The sequence below is a fragment of the Bos indicus x Bos taurus genome, chromosome 12 (genome assembly GCF_003369695.1).
Source record: "Bos indicus x Bos taurus breed Angus x Brahman F1 hybrid chromosome 12, Bos_hybrid_MaternalHap_v2.0, whole genome shotgun sequence".
NCBI lineage: Eukaryota > Metazoa > Chordata > Mammalia > Artiodactyla > Bovidae > Bos > Bos indicus x Bos taurus.
The window spans coordinates 10,989,146-11,004,748 of record NC_040087.1 but is presented as its reverse complement, the minus strand read 5'-3'; the positions used below and the strand labels follow the sequence as shown (position 1 = coordinate 11,004,748).

The window sequence follows — 15,603 nt, the reverse complement described above, 5'->3', positions numbered from 1 at the left end:
AACCACAGATAGAGTTTACTTAGATTCCCTGATTCAAGTGAAAGGTACCGAAGAGGAGATGCTTATTTAATATAATTATTTAAAAGAGGAGAGGTTTTAAAGTTGATTTAGAGGATTTGGAGAAAAAGATTTTTTAAGTAGCCAGCCAAATAAAACGTAGTATTTTTGTGTGATCATCAGTAAAGTGTTGACTCCCTTATTTCTTAAAGGAAGTTTACATCTTATTGCTAACTATTAGAAATGTGGCCATTTTATGATTAGCTCTGGCCTTCCTGAAATTCTTGTTTTAAATAAATCTTAGGAAGGAGTCTGGTTGAAGTGATATGGCAAAACTAGGTAGATAGACTTTGATGGTCTTCAGTAAAGAAAGTTGGATACTATCTAATCTTAATTTAGGAATAGTAACAAGTGTGTATATATATATGAATATATTCTTATATAAGAATGCATTTATATATATAAGAATATGTTATATAGATCATATAATGTTATGTAATATATAATATATTCTTATATAGTATATATATTATATATTATGTCTATATATTCTTGTACATATTATATGTGTTCTGTATATATTATTTTATATATATTCTTATATATTATTTTTATGATATATGTAAAATATGTATGAATGTTACTATTGTTACTATTCATTGGTACTATTGTTAACATTCCTGAATTACTTGTTACTATTATAACAAGTTACTATTGTTACTATTGTAACAATTCCTGTTACTATTCCTGAATTACTATTTTGTTGTTGTTCAGTGGCTCAGTCTTGTCTGACTCTTTTCCATCCCATGGACAGCAGCACACCAGGCTTCCCTGTCCTTGGCCGTCTCCTGGAGCGTCTTCCGGAGCTCATTCAAACTTGTGTCCATTGAGTTGGTGATGCCGTCCAACTGTCTCATCCTCTGTCGTCCCCTTCTCCTCCTGCCCTCAATCTTTCCCAGCATCAGTCTTATCAAATGAGTTAGTTCTTCGCATCAGGTGGCCAAAGTATTTGAGCTTCAGCTTCAGCATCAGTCCTTCCAACGAATATTCAGGATTGATTTCCTTTAGGATTGACTGGGTTGATCTTCTTGCAGTCCAAGGGTCTCTCAAGAGTCTTCTCCAACACCACAGTTCAAAAGCATCAATTCTTCAGTGGTCAGTCTTCTTTATGTTCCAGCTCTCACAGTCATACATGAGTACTGGAAAAACCATAGGTTTGACTATATGAACCTTTGTTGGCAAAGTAATTTCTCTGCTTCTTAATATGCTATCTAGGTTTGTCATAGCTTTTCTTCCAAGAAGCAAGCATCTTTTAATGTCATGGCTATATATATATATATATATATATGTATTTTCCTTTAATTGCCATAAAGATGGTAAAGAATCCACCTGTAATGCAGGAGACCTGGGTTTGATCCCTCGGGTGAGAATATCCTCTGGAGAAGGAAATGGCAGCCGACTCCAGTATTCTAGCCCGGAGAATTCCATGGACAGAAGAGCTTGGCTGGGTACAGTCCATGGACACGACTGAGCAACTAGCATTCATTGTCATAAGCTACCGAGATTGTTTAGGGTCAAGGGACTTAGTTGTCAAATGAGAGACTTAAGGCTAAATTAACTTGAATCTTGTTATAGTCTGAATTGCCCTCCACGCCTCAAATTCAAATGTTGAAGCCCTGACCCCCAGAATGTGACCTTACTTGGAAACAGGATTGTTGTGGATACAACATGAGTTTATACTGGAATAGGGTGGGCCCCTGATCCAATATGATGAGTGCCTTTATAAGAAGAGAAAACTTGGACAGAGACACGTACAGGGAGAGCACTGTGTGAACATGAAGAGGGCCGTTTACAAGCCAAAGAGGGAGGCCTGGCTGGACCCTTCCCTCACAGCCCTCAGGAACTGACCTTGCCATCGCTGTGATATCAGCCATGCAGACTCTGGAACTGAGAGAGAGTACATGTCTGCTGTTTCAGCCATGTAGCCTATGGTCCTTTGTTATAGCAGCTACAGCAAATTAATACAACAAGTCCCCATATTTTATTTATTAAAAAAAATTGAAATCTAGGAAAATTCAGTATTTGAAATTTTACCATCTTTGTTTTCACTCAAGAGATTAGGGTCCACTTCTTTATCAGGGATTTTATTACTTAAAACAATTTTTGTTTTTAATTTATTTTTGTTTGTGCCGGGCCTTCATTGTTCCTCTGGCTTTTCTCTCGTTGCGCGAGCAGGGCGTGCTCTCTAGGTGCAGTGTTCGGGCTTCTCTTGTAGTGGAGCTCAGCCTCCAGGGCACCTGGGCTGCAGCAGTTGCAGTGAGGGGCTTAGTTGCTCTGCAGCATGTGGGATCCTCCCAGACCAGGGATTGAACCTGTGTCTCCTGCGTTGGCAGGCAGATTCTGTACCACTGAGCCCCCAGGAATACTCTACAAGGAATTTTAGAATGTGTGGTTATGAAGTTTTAAAGTTCCTAATGACTCAGTCAGTAGTCAGTGAGTTTAGTCAATCAGTTTATAAGGCAGGAGTTTACCATGAGCCCAGATCAGCAGCAGGCTTTTCTGGAGTATGTATTTTCCTTCTCTTTATGGTTATAGAGGGGAAGTGTCTTTCCAGTCACCTGAGAAGGGTTTCCTGGATCTATTTTGTGTATACAGATTGAGGCTGGTTACCTGAGACACATAGTTGGTCTATTTATTGTACATGAATTAACAGCACCCTGGAGAAATTAAGAGTTGAATAACTGTGAATACACATCTCAGTGGACTAGAGAAGAGTGGCCAGTGTTTTTCATGAGACGAGCCAGTATCTAGAAGGAGAAGACGGTATGGCCAAATTGGGAGTGATCCTGGGAAGTCCCTGGGAGTGGCAGGAGCTGGCTGTGCCCTCAAGGTGGTTTATAGTAGATTTGGATTGGAGAAGTCCTGGAAAAGATAACACTGAAAGTCATGCCCCAAACACAGCTCCTCACCTATTCTGTGTTTCTAAACAGAGCTAAGTAAATACGTAAAAGGAAAAAAAAGTTCCATAACAAAACAGCATCATGTTTCAGGCTGGCTGTAATAGTGAAAAGGTAAAGAACTTGGTCTCTGGAGTCAACTTTAGGTTAAGATTCTTCCACTTACAGTGAACTGTTTTCCTTCTCTTTGAGACTTCATTTTCTCGTGTATAAGGTAAATCATCTGATGTGCCTTTCTTATTGGGTTTTTGTGATGATGACATAAGGTGGTAATCCGTGTGAAGCAGTGAGCAAAATGCCTGGTGCTAATAAATATTAGCTAATATCAGTAGCAAAGCCAGAAGGTATGTGACCACTGTGCGTAGATGACTGCCTCCCCCTCCCCCTGCATTTAGCCCATTAAAAATGAGTAATCTCTCCTGATGTAAGTTTGTAAACAGACAGTTTTCATATCCGTGCCTTTAAAGTACATCTTAAAACCTGGAAGTGCCCTAGAAATGATTGTCTAAAGCAAATTAGAATATACTTGACTATGCATAGACTGCCTCTGTTACAGAACAAAGATACTGGCTTCAGTGGTTGCTTCTGGAGAGGGGCACTGCTGTGCTGTGCTTAGTCGCTCAGTCACGTCCGACTCAATGCGACCCCATAGACTGCAGCCCGCCAGGCTCCTCTGTCGATGGGGATTCTCCAGGCAAGAATACTGGAGTGAGTTGCCATGCTCTCCTCCAGGAGATCTTCCCAACTCAGGGATTGAACCCAGGTCTCCCCACTTTGCAGGCAGATTCTTTACTATCTGAGCCACCAGGGAAGCAGTATTGGTTATAGGAGTACATGACTGGGTGTCTCCTAACACCTGTATACCTGGAGAACAGAGCCGTCAGCTCCAATCCACTTCCAGGATAAGAGACTGGGATGAGGTAGAAAGTAGTAACAAACAGCTTTAGTTATTTGAAACTTGGGAACTGTATGGATTCAGAAAAATTTTGGAGCGATCCCTCTTAATAGCCACAGTCTACATACTCACTCTCCAAATTTCAAGAGCCAAATAAATGTGGGTAGGGAGGAATTCTTTGCTTCCATTTGAGGGCTTCTCTTGTGAATTGCATTGATCTGCCTCTGTCTCTGACTTAGTGCTGCTGCTGCTGCTGCTGCTAAGTCACTTCAGTTGTGTCTGACTCTGTGCGCCCCATAGACAGCAGCCCACTAGGCCCCTCTGTCCCTGGGATTCTCCAGGCAAGAACACTGGAGTGGGTTGCCATTTCCTTCTCCAATGCATGAAAGTGAAAAGTGAAAGTGAAGTCACTCGGTCGTACCCACTCTTAGCGACCCCATGGACTGTAGCCTACCAGGCTTCTCCGTCCATGGGATTTTCCAGGCAAGAGTACTGGAGTGGGGTGCCATTGCCTTCTCCGGACTTAGTGCTAATCTTGGGTAAATTTTTTTTTAATATTTTAACTTTTTGGCCACATAGCATGGCATGTGGGATTGAACCTGTGTCCCCTGCATGAAAGCTTGAAGTCTTAACCCCTGGACAACTAGGGACACCCGCTTGGGTAAATTTCTTAGTCTAATTCTTCATTTGCCAATAGATAGAGATAATAAGCCATATCCTTACCTGATGTGTAGAGTTGTTGTGGCATAAAATGAATTCATGAAAATTAACTCACTCTGGGCTTAGCCTTGTTAGATGAGGAGCTTAACTTGAGCTCTTAGGAGAGAAGAAAAGAAGTGTTGTGACAAGCACGGGCCCTGCTGGGTTGGGTTGCTTGTGCGACAGTTCATTCGCCAAAGAGAAGTGCAAGGCAGTGACTGTACTGGGGCCCTTTATGTGATGCTTCCTCTAGCGCCTCCCTGTGTGTGTTTTTCTTTGTAATGTTTGAGCCTCTTTCTATTCCAAAACTTAGGATTTGGACAGCTGGTTACTTCTCACTAACTTCCTCTTGAAATAGGAAGAAACATTTGAAAATAAAACCATCCAAATATGCTTTAGTATTAATATTATTTATAAATTTCAGAACATAGCATTCTTGAAGGCATGGATGGTATTTAGTACCTATGATATCATATATTTAATTTGGGTGATTAAATTCTTATGTTTGCAGTAGTGTTTAACTTCTGTGCACTGCTACAAACATATTAATTTTAAAAGATTGAGGATGCTTAAGTTATAATGAAGTCATAAATAATATTTTCTCCCTACATATTTTAAGAAAAAGGATATTTACATGAGCTGTCTTCCCATAAGATATTTACTAATTATAAAAGGAAATACAGTAATAATGGTAGAGAAGTCTGGTAGACCGCATCCAAACTAAATAAATGATCAAAGTTAATATCACTCATAGTGAGACTAATTGGTATTTTGGACCTCCTGATAAGATGTATTTGAAAGGACACAGCGTTGCTTTTTTGGTATTCTTGCTGAGTTACTAACACAAACCCAAATTGGGAGACATTTTATGAAACAAATGGCCTTTATTTTTCCAGTGTCAAGATCATGAAAGACAAACTGAAGAACTGCTCCAGATTAAAGGAGAAGAAAGGAATTGTTCTAAATTAGAGAAGTTGTCATGAAGAAACATGATATTTACCAAATGAAAATTATGATCTTGATCCCAATTAAAAAAAATTTTTTTAAGACATTAGTGAGACAATTGGAGAAATTTAAGTAAATTCTATAGATTAAATAATAGTGCTGTATCAAGGTTACTTTTTGATAATTAAAGCACAATTAAAGCACAATTTTGATAATTGTGCTATCTTTATATAAGATAATGATCATATATTTAGAAAATATATGCTTAAGTGTTTAAGGTTAAAGGGTCAATATGTTTTCCACTTTTAAATAAATCACAAAAACTATAGATATAGAAAGAATAATATAGAAAGAGGATGATAAATGTGATTAAGTATTAACGTTTGAGGAATATGAATGAAGGTTGTAAGAGAATGTGCTACTTTTACAACTTTTTAAAGTCTGAAGTTTTTTAATTTTTAAAGTAAAAGAGGTAGAAACTTAATGAGGTCTATCACTAATTGATTTTTTTAAATCAATAGACTTTAATATGTATTAGTGGCTTAGGAGATGATGATTTGCAGAGAAACATTAATATGAAGTGTAACGAATAATACTCTTACCATATGACAAGGAGAGCAATATGAGACAAGTTAAAAAGTGTCTGCCTTTTTACTTTAAGAAATAATTATTTTGTAGACAGCCCTTATTATATAGTATTATGATTCATGTATACTTAGATTGGAGATTTCCCTGATGACTCAGTGGTAAAGAATTCACCTGCCAATGCAGGAGACTCAGGAAGATCCCCTGGAGAAGGAAATGGCAACCCACTCCAGTATTCTTGCCTGGGAAATCCCTTGGACAGAGGAGCCTGGCAGGCTACAGTCCATAGAGTTGCAAGAGTCAGACACGACTTAGCGACTAACAACAATGGAATACTTAGAAAGCATATTTTATTTGGTTTTCATTTTAGCATTGAATTTTTTTTCATGACTAACTGATATTTGAGTAGGCTATTAAAAAGTCTCTCTGGGTCAGTTTCCTCATCTGTGAAACGAGATTCCCTGATCTTATGACTGAATAGAAAGTGAAAGTTAATTTTCCCATTTCAGTCAAAAGCTATTGTTAAACACGGCCTGTGTGCCAAGTGATGATGTAATATTTATTAAGCTCACAGATCTTTTTCTGTCCAAGAAACTTTGGTTGAGGTTTTATTTAATTGTATACTTATTCGTATGCCACTTCTTATTCATGATACTAGTTTTTGTTTTTAGTTTAGTTCACTTTAAAAACATACTTTTATAGAAATTCCTGGTGAAAACTTGGCTATTAAGACCCAAAATTGGATAGTTAGGGAGTTAGAGATGGACATGTACACTTCGCTATATTTATTTATCTATTTTTAAAATGTATTTGACTGCACTGAGTCCTAGTTATTACACATGGGATCTTTCTTTTTCCTTTTTGCCACACTGCATCTTCGTTGCTGCGTGCGGGACTTTCTCTGGTTGTGGCAAGTGGGGGCTGCTCTCCGGTGCAGCGTGTGGGCTTCTCGCTGCAGTGGCTTCTCTTGTTGCAGAGCACTGCCTGTAGATCACGCGGGCTCCGTGGTTACCGTGCATGGGCTTAGTTGCTCCACAGCACGTGGAATCTGCCCGGAGCAGGGATCAAACCCACGTCACCTGGAATGGCAGGCACAACTGAGCCACCGGGAAGTTCTCCACTGCGTTTAAAATGGATAGCCAGCAAGGGCCTACTGTAAAGCACGGGGAACTGCTCCGTGTCATGTGGCGTCCTGGATGGGAGGGGGTTTTGGGGGAGGACAGATGCACGTGTATGTATGGCTGAGTCCCTTCGCTGTTCACCTGAGGCTGTCACAACATTGTTAATCGACTGTACCCCAACCCAAAGTAAAAAGTTAAAAAAAAAAGACCCAAAATTATTTGGTCATAGTAGATGTATATTCTCTGTAGCCTAGGATTGTCAATGTATGTATTAGTACATACATTGTAGTACATACTACATTGTACATACATACAAGTAGCTGATGATGTGAAAACTAAATTGATGTCCAGTATAAATCAGTTTGGGTTGTATTTAACAAAAGCAAAACTTGGTTAATCTTTTTTTCCCCTTGCCTTCCCAGCTTGGTGATCCAGCTATTTTCCCTGCCGTCATTGTGGAGCATGTTCCTGGTGCTGATATTCTTAACAGCTATGCAGGTCTGGCCTGTGTGGAGGAGCCCAACGACATGATCACCGAGAGCTCCCTGGACGTCGCTGAGGAGGAGATCATCGACGAGGATGAGGACGACATCACCCTCACAGGTCTGTGCACCCCGAGCAGCGTCGTCGTAGGCGTTGGCTTCTCTCTGTGACTTGGGGGCTGGAAGAACATTCCCGACTCGGTTTTGAGTAGCGTCATTAGTGGCAGAAGCTAGAGCCCTGCAGGGAGAAGGAAGTGCCGTTTCCCTTCTGGTCTGCCTGTGGCTCATAGCACCTGCTCACCTCCCCCTCTTCTTTCCTATATAGACGGAGATGAAGGCGACAAAAGAGGAGGTGTGTGAGAGGAGCCACACCAGCTCAGTTCACCAGGCCTTCACTGAGCACTGTGTGTGCCTCGCTCTACACTCCTGGTGACAATGAGAGGTTGCCTGTGGGGCAGAAGATAGGAATGCTCTTTTGTTATTGCTGCCGCAGAAGGCAGAATAGGAGGCCATGACCCAAATGAAGGATAAGGTGCTGGGGTTTCAGGAAGATTTCTTCAGTCAGAACTAGCAGGGTATTTCAAACCAAAGAGTTCACTGTGTGCATGTTGAGGTGGTACTTTTTTCATCAGTTTTGGAAACTGGTGCATGCATTTTTATTTTTATACATTTAAACTTTCCTGTATCTTGGCCAGAGATGTTGGAGGTGTTTGAGAAAATAAACTATTTGGAAGTAAAAAGTTATTTGAATATTTATTATTAATTTAAAAACCAGAAATTAACATTTTTCACAGTATTATCAACTAAACCTGGCCTTTCTTTATATTCCACGCATTTCACACTAATGTCCTTTTTCTGTTCCAGGAGCCTATCTAGAATCTCACACTGCGATTAGTTGGTAGTCATTTTCTCCTAGGCACTCCCAATCTGTGACGGTTCCTTTGTCTTTCCTTGTCTCTTATAACCCTGACGCTTTTGAGGAGTACTGGTCAGACATGTAGAATGTCCCTCAGTTCTATTTCTGTGATGTTTTCTCATGATGGAATGTGATAATGCATTTTGGGGCAAGAATACCACCAAACTGGCATTGTCTACTTCTTATCGTATCATATTAACATAGTAGATCTTTGTAAAAGTACGTTATCTCACTTAATTTTCAGCAGAAAAAGAAATTGAAATTAAAGAAGTTCAGTGACTTGCCTAATGTCACACATCAAGTGACTGCACCCTCACTGATAACATTGACCAGCAACACTTAATTTTTGTATTGTCCTCTTATATTTTGCAAAGCATGTTCTCATATATTCACATCTTTGTCCAGAGCAGCTCAGTGAAAGTTTTTAATGAATCTAGACTTGTCTTTCCCTTATCAATAAGGGAATTAGATTACTTCAATTAGAGGTTTCTACTCATCGCTGACTGTGATCTTTGTGTTTTGTATAACAGAGTGACCACCTCTGTGCATATATAGATGTGTTGTGTAGCTAACGGGGTTTTTGCAGTGTATTCTGATCTACTTTCTTGATGCATTAGGGTGAGGCCACACTCTCTGTGGATTGGGAACCAGAGTCTTCCCTGAAGGAGTGTTTATTCCTGGTTTTAGTGGCCAAGGAAGATACTGGTCCTCAGAGGAGAAACAGAGACTAGGAAAGCAGATCCTGTGTCTTTAGGAGAACGAATCATTTCTTCCTTTCAGTGCTTCACTCTTGGGCTTGGACTTGAAGACAGCTGATGATGAGATGCAGACAAGCGCCTAGATCCAGAAAATAACCCATATTTTGACAGATTTTCTGTTTTCGTGTTTCTTCTCTCTTACCTTTCTTATCTTCCAACCCAAGCCTCTGTTTAACTCTTCCATGCCTGTCTGAGTCAGGTCATGAGAAATGAAGGGATGTTATAGCCCCCCTTACTCCAGAGTGGGGGAGGGGAGAGTACCACGCTTTTGAGAGGCTGCAGGGTTGGTGGTGAGGGGATAGAACAGGTTATAAGCTGTAATTATGAGACCTAGGTAGCACTTCAGATAATGAAGAAAGTTGTTAACATTTTTAGGTATGATAATAGCATTGTGTTGGACTCTTTAGCTTTCAGATACATATGCTCAGATACTTAGAGGTAAAATATGCTGTCAGAGATTCCTTCAGAAAAATCCTGAAGGTCAGAGTGTGTCGGGAGGGGGTCCTTGGGCAGTAAGTGGAGGATGCATGAGATGAAAGAACATTGACTATGTATTGATAACAAGTGATGCTGAGAATGGGTATGTGAGAATTCATTTTACTGTGTCCCAGAATTTCGATTCTGTTTGAAATTTTTAATAATAAAAAGATCAAACTGCTTTTATGGATGTGAGACTTACTTTAGGTGGCCGCTGTCATCTATAATCCTGATTTCAAATTTTCCTGTTCATAAACACTGTTTTAACCTATGAAATATGCAATGTGAAAATACCACTTTAATATGTTTATATGTTGGGGTTTTATATAAAATTTCCTTTGAAACAAGGTTGTGTTGTTAAAATTTTTTGAAAAGCATTTGACTAAGAACTCCTATGTGGCGATTCTTCTTCTTTACCAGTCTTGAGGATCTGGAAGTGAAATTATTAAAGGAGATGGACCCCTTTAGACCCATCAGCCCAGCTTCTCTGGGATCCAGCCCCATTCACCAGTGGGTCAACACCAGTTAGGGGACACAGAACCTGGGACCCACAACCAGCTGTGCCAGGAACTGGCCCTGCCTCTAGCAGGTTAACCCTAGATCTGGGGCCCCAGGCCCCACAACTCCCCACTCTAGAACCTGACTCTGGCCATTTGTGAGCCAGCACTAGCCTTGGGACCACCTGGGGTCTCTGGCAGCTTCTGTGCAAGGCTGGTCCTGGCAGCCTACCCAGCACCAGCCAGTTCACCCACAATAGCCAGCCTGTCACAAGAGGAGCCACACAGTCCTCTAGGGGGCGCCCCAGAGCGCATAGCTTTGGTGACCAGAGGGGAGAGTGCTGCTGGGATGCACAGGAGGTCTCCTACGAAAGACCACTTCTCCAAGATCAGGAAATGTAACCAACCTACCAGATACACAGAAATAAAAAGAGCAAGTTAGGCGGAATGAGGTGACAGAGAAATAATCTTCTAAATGAAGATGAAACTCCAGAATAACAACTAAGTCAAGTGGAGATTGGTGATGTACTATAGAGAACTCAAGGTAATGATTGTAAGACATGTTCAAGGAACTCTGGTGAAGAATGGATCCATAGAGCAAGAAGTTAGAAGTTTTTACCAGAGTTAGAAAATGTAAAGACCAACCAAACAGACAGCAAGAGTACAATAACTGAAATGAAAATGTGCTAGAAGGAATCAGCAGTAGATTAAATGATATAGAGGATTGGATCAGCAAGCTGGAAAACATTGTTGGAAATCATTGAAGCTGAATGAAAAAGGAAAAATGGTAAAAAGAAATGAAGACAGTTAAAGAGACCTCTCAGACAACATCATGTGTACTAATATTTGTATTATATGGGTCCCAGAGAGAAGAGAGAGAAAGGGGCAGAGAACATATTTGAAGACATAATAACTGAAAACTTTCCAATTCGGAAAGGACACAGACATCTAACATGCTTTAGAAGTGTGATCTTACTGATTGATTTCTGAATTTGAATTTATTGATTGATTGACTTGCCTTGCTCTCTGGTGACTGAAAATTTGAAAATCAGCAAAATCGAAAGAAGGCAGAACAAACTGATAATTGTTATGATAAAACTAATATGGCTGTAGCAGCAGTAATTTCTCTTATTACTTTTGTCACCGTTTTCCGAATGCTCCTTAGTCCTATTCTGAACTATTTTTTTTTAATTTTATTTTATTTTTAAACTTGAACTATTTTAATGTCTATGCATTGTAAACTGTCATTCATTTATGATGGTACCTTCTAATTTCTTGCTTGGTTTTCTAGTAGTTACTTCTAACATAAATGTAGAACTTTGTATCAAAACCCAAAATTCTGCAGAAGGTGTCAACATTATAATATCTTAACAGAGACCTGAATTCACCCTACTCTGATGATCAATTATTATTTGACAGGAGAGGAAGACATGCATTTGCTCATTCTGATCACATATTCATTTATTCTGAAGGCATTAAGAAGAATTCAGGAAATGCATATTTTAAATGAAGATCCAAATCAGAAATAAGTGATGGTTGAAAGGAAGGTGATAACCATTATATCTTCAGCATTCCATCCAAGATTGTGGATTCATTTTAAGTTCTTGCTTCACGCTGCTCATTGTGCAGGGTCAGGACCTTTTTTTTTTTTTGCTGTTCAATTTTACCATAAGGAAGGGGTTGAGTGGACTGAGAGAGGGAAATCACTGGTTTTAGAGCACCTGTAAAATCCTGAAGACACTTTTTTTTTGGCTTTCAAAAAAAAAAAAAAGAAATTAAAGATAAAATAAGGATTTTAAAAGCAGCAAGGGCAAAGCAACAAGTTACAAACAAGAGGACTTGCATAAGGCCATGAGGTGACTTTTCAGCAGAAACCACGCAGAACAGAAGGGAATGGTTCCTTATATTTAAAGTGGTGAAAGGGAAAAATCTACAGCCAAGAACACTCTAACCAGCAAGGCTTTCATTCACATTTGGTGGTGAGATCCAAGTTTTACAGACAAGCAAAAGCCAAAAGAGTTCTGCACCCACAAACCAACTTTATAAGAAATGTTACTTTTCTAACTGAAAAAGAAAAGGCCACAACTAGAAACATGAAAATCCTGAAAGGAAGGCAAAGATAGTGAATTAGCCGTGTAGAAAGGTTGAAAGACAAGCAGAGTGAAATTATCTGTATCCACAATAATTGTAGTTGAGATACACAGAACAAAAATATGTAAAGCATGATGTCAAAGAACAGTAAACGTGGAGTTGGGGAGTAAAAATGCAGGGTTGTCCATGGCTGATTCATGTTAGTGTATGGCAAAAACCACTGTAATATTGTAATTGGCCTCCAATTTAAATAAATTAATTTTTTAAAATGCAGGGTTGTTAAAATGCATTTGAATTTAAGTGATGAATAGCTTTATGTATATATATCTATATATATGTGTATTACTATGTACAGTGTGGGGAGTATAGTAAATAACTGTGTAGTGTCTTAGTATGGTAACATTTCATAACTGGACATCATAGTGATCATTTCGAAATGTATAGAAATACCCAATCACTATGTTGAGGAAGTAACAGTGTTGTAGGTCAGCTGTACTTCGAAAACAAGTACACAGACTCACAGAAAATGAGATCAAATTTGTGTTTACCAGAGGTTTGGGGAGAGGGGAATGAGAATTGGACAAAGTCAAAAGGTACAAATGTTCATTTAAAAGATAAAGTACTAGGGATATAATGTCCAGTATGATAAATATAAGTAACACTGAGGCATGTTATATATAAAAATTAAGAGTAATTCTTCGGTTCTCATCCCAAGAAAAGTTCTTCTGTATCCTTAATTTTATATTTATATGAAATGATGGATATTCACTAAACTCATTGTGATAATCATTTCATGATTGAAATGATCAAATCATTATGCTGTACACCTTAAACTCACACAATGCTGCATGTCAATTATATCTCAGTAAAACTAGAAGAAAAAAAAAGCTTGTGGGTTTTAGTGTTGCCTGCAAGAAATTTTTGTAATCCATTTAATGATGGGAAAACATTTTCTCTGTATTTTTAAAAGCTTAGTTGTACTGTTTTTTTGGTTTTCATTCCGGTTTTATGTAGGACTCACCAATTTATTTTGCATTTCCTGCCCTGAACACTGAAACTGAGTGTAATAAACAGACTTTTACAAATTAGATCACTGATATTAAATTTGCTTTATGTTTTTTGAAATTCGAAAGGTAGTTTGATTTCTGTATGTAGCTGTGGAATGATTTCTAGTGTATATGAAGTTTAAAAAGCAAGGGTCAGTACAGCATGAATAGTTATTTTTTATTTAAGATAAGGGAGAGAATAAAAATGATATGTATGTGTTTGCTTATATTTAAACATAGAAACATAAACTAGAAACTAACAAAAATCTTTTAAACTCAGTGGTCACTTTTGAAAGATCCCGTTTTTTACTCTGAAATTAGTGAATAACAGAAAAAGATCCAGGCATTTAATTTGCCCTTATTGTATAAACCGTGGCTCAGGGTAACCAGATAGTCAATGACAGCAAGTTCTTCTTCATAGAGAATTCTAGCTAATAAATGCGAGAGGAATGATAAGATTATGATTATCACCATTTTGGAATCCCTAATGAACTCCTGGATCTAGGCAAACTGTCATCAATAACTGCAACGCCTTTAGATGAGAGGCTGTTGGGAAATTTAATGGTGACCGGATCAGGCTGACAATGCTTGAAACTGATTCTCGGTCTAGCAGTCCTGAAGAAAGACTACCTACTTTCAAAAAGCACATGGAATCACACAGCATTACCTTCACGTATTCTTGGCAAAAAACTGAATGTGAATCAAGTCATTCTTACAGAAATATCTACCAGTTTACAGGAAATACATGGGGGAGGGCTGTGGTAAGTGACACCACAGAGATATAATCAGCAAAATCTAAAATGTGGGAAACTACAAACAGATTGACCCTGTTTCTCTTAAGATAAACAGCAAAACAAAACAAAATAGGAAGGAAGGTGTATGCCACCAAGTGTAATGCATGAACTTTGTTTGAAATCTGTTGTGAACAAACCAACTTTTAAAAAAATCTGAGACAGAGAAATTTCAGTATTAAATGGATATCTGATTTAAAGAATAATTAATTTGTAAAAGATGTGACCATGGTATTGTCTGTATACGCTAATATTTACAATGAAAGACAGGCTGTCTGAGGTTCACTTTGAAATAATCTTGTGTCTTTATTGAGCTGGGGAGTATAGATTAAGGAAAATTGATTATTAAATATTGAAGCTGGGCCCTTGATACATTCAGTTCATTGTATGATTCCCTCTACTTTTGTGTATGTTTGATATTTCTCATTATAAAAGCTTGACAAAGAAGTGATTTGAAATTCTTCTTGTAATATTTTCTTAATTGCTATGTAATTAAATAGTTACACAAACTAATTTCATCATTTTCATCTACCTAGTAGAACTTTAAAATATTTATAAAGCTTATATAAATGAATAGCTAGAGTTACATAAATGTTTAGAAGATGGTAATTGATTATTGACTTATCTGTGCCTTACTTGCCTGAGTTTTTAGAAAAAAATTAGTTTTAGTGGGATATTTCCTTCAATTCATGAAATTCCAGAGCCTTGACAGAAGAGTAATCTGCTTTTCTACTATGCCTTAAATCTACAAAATTTTAAATAATTTAAATAGAAGGCTTAAGTTTTTAATAGGAAGTGTTACAGTGCCCTGTTTTAATAACTTTACTAGGCTTATTGAAGTATTTATCTTTTCTGGTTTTAACTATTATGGAGGAACTGGATCTTAGTTCCCCAATCGGGGATCAAACCTGGGCCCCCGCAGTGAAAGAGCAAAGTCCTCATCCCTGGACCACAGGAGATTCCCAAACCTGTGTTTTTTAGAACAACAGATGTCTCGTGCTAATTCTGTTTTTCTGTTTAAATGTATTATAGTAGAAGCTTCCTGTCATAATGGGGATGAAACAATTGAAACCATCGAGGCTGCTGAGGCACTCCTCAACATGGATTCTCCTGGCCCTATGCTGGATGAAAAGCGCATGAGTGAGTGTTACGGCTGTTTACTTTCTTATCCTTTTTTTTTTTTTTTGAAGTGTAGTTGATTTACAATGTTGTGTTTATTTCTGCTGTACAGCAAAGTGATTCAGTAACACATATGCATATACATACATTCTTTTTCATATTTTCTGTTATGGTTTATCACAGGATGTTGAATACAGTTTCCTATGTTCTACAGTAGAACTATGGTT

The 15,603-nt window shown here is 38.4% G+C and overlaps 1 protein-coding gene across 4 annotated transcripts in view; it reads left to right on the top strand.

The window, feature by feature from the left end:
- The window catches only part of ELF1 (E74 like ETS transcription factor 1), an 86,144-nt gene that overhangs the window by 48,652 nt on the left and 21,889 nt on the right, over window positions 1-15,603 (top strand). For 3 of the 4 annotated variants that reach the window (XM_027557117.1, XM_027557118.1, XM_027557119.1), the window contains exons 3-4: window positions 7,622-7,802; window positions 15,290-15,397. In XM_027557117.1, coding sequence (XP_027412918.1) covers window positions 7,622-7,802; window positions 15,290-15,397 — 289 coding nt within the window. The remainder of the gene's footprint in view (window positions 1-7,621; window positions 7,803-15,289; window positions 15,398-15,603) is intronic. The other variant, XM_027557121.1, reaches the window with a different exon arrangement.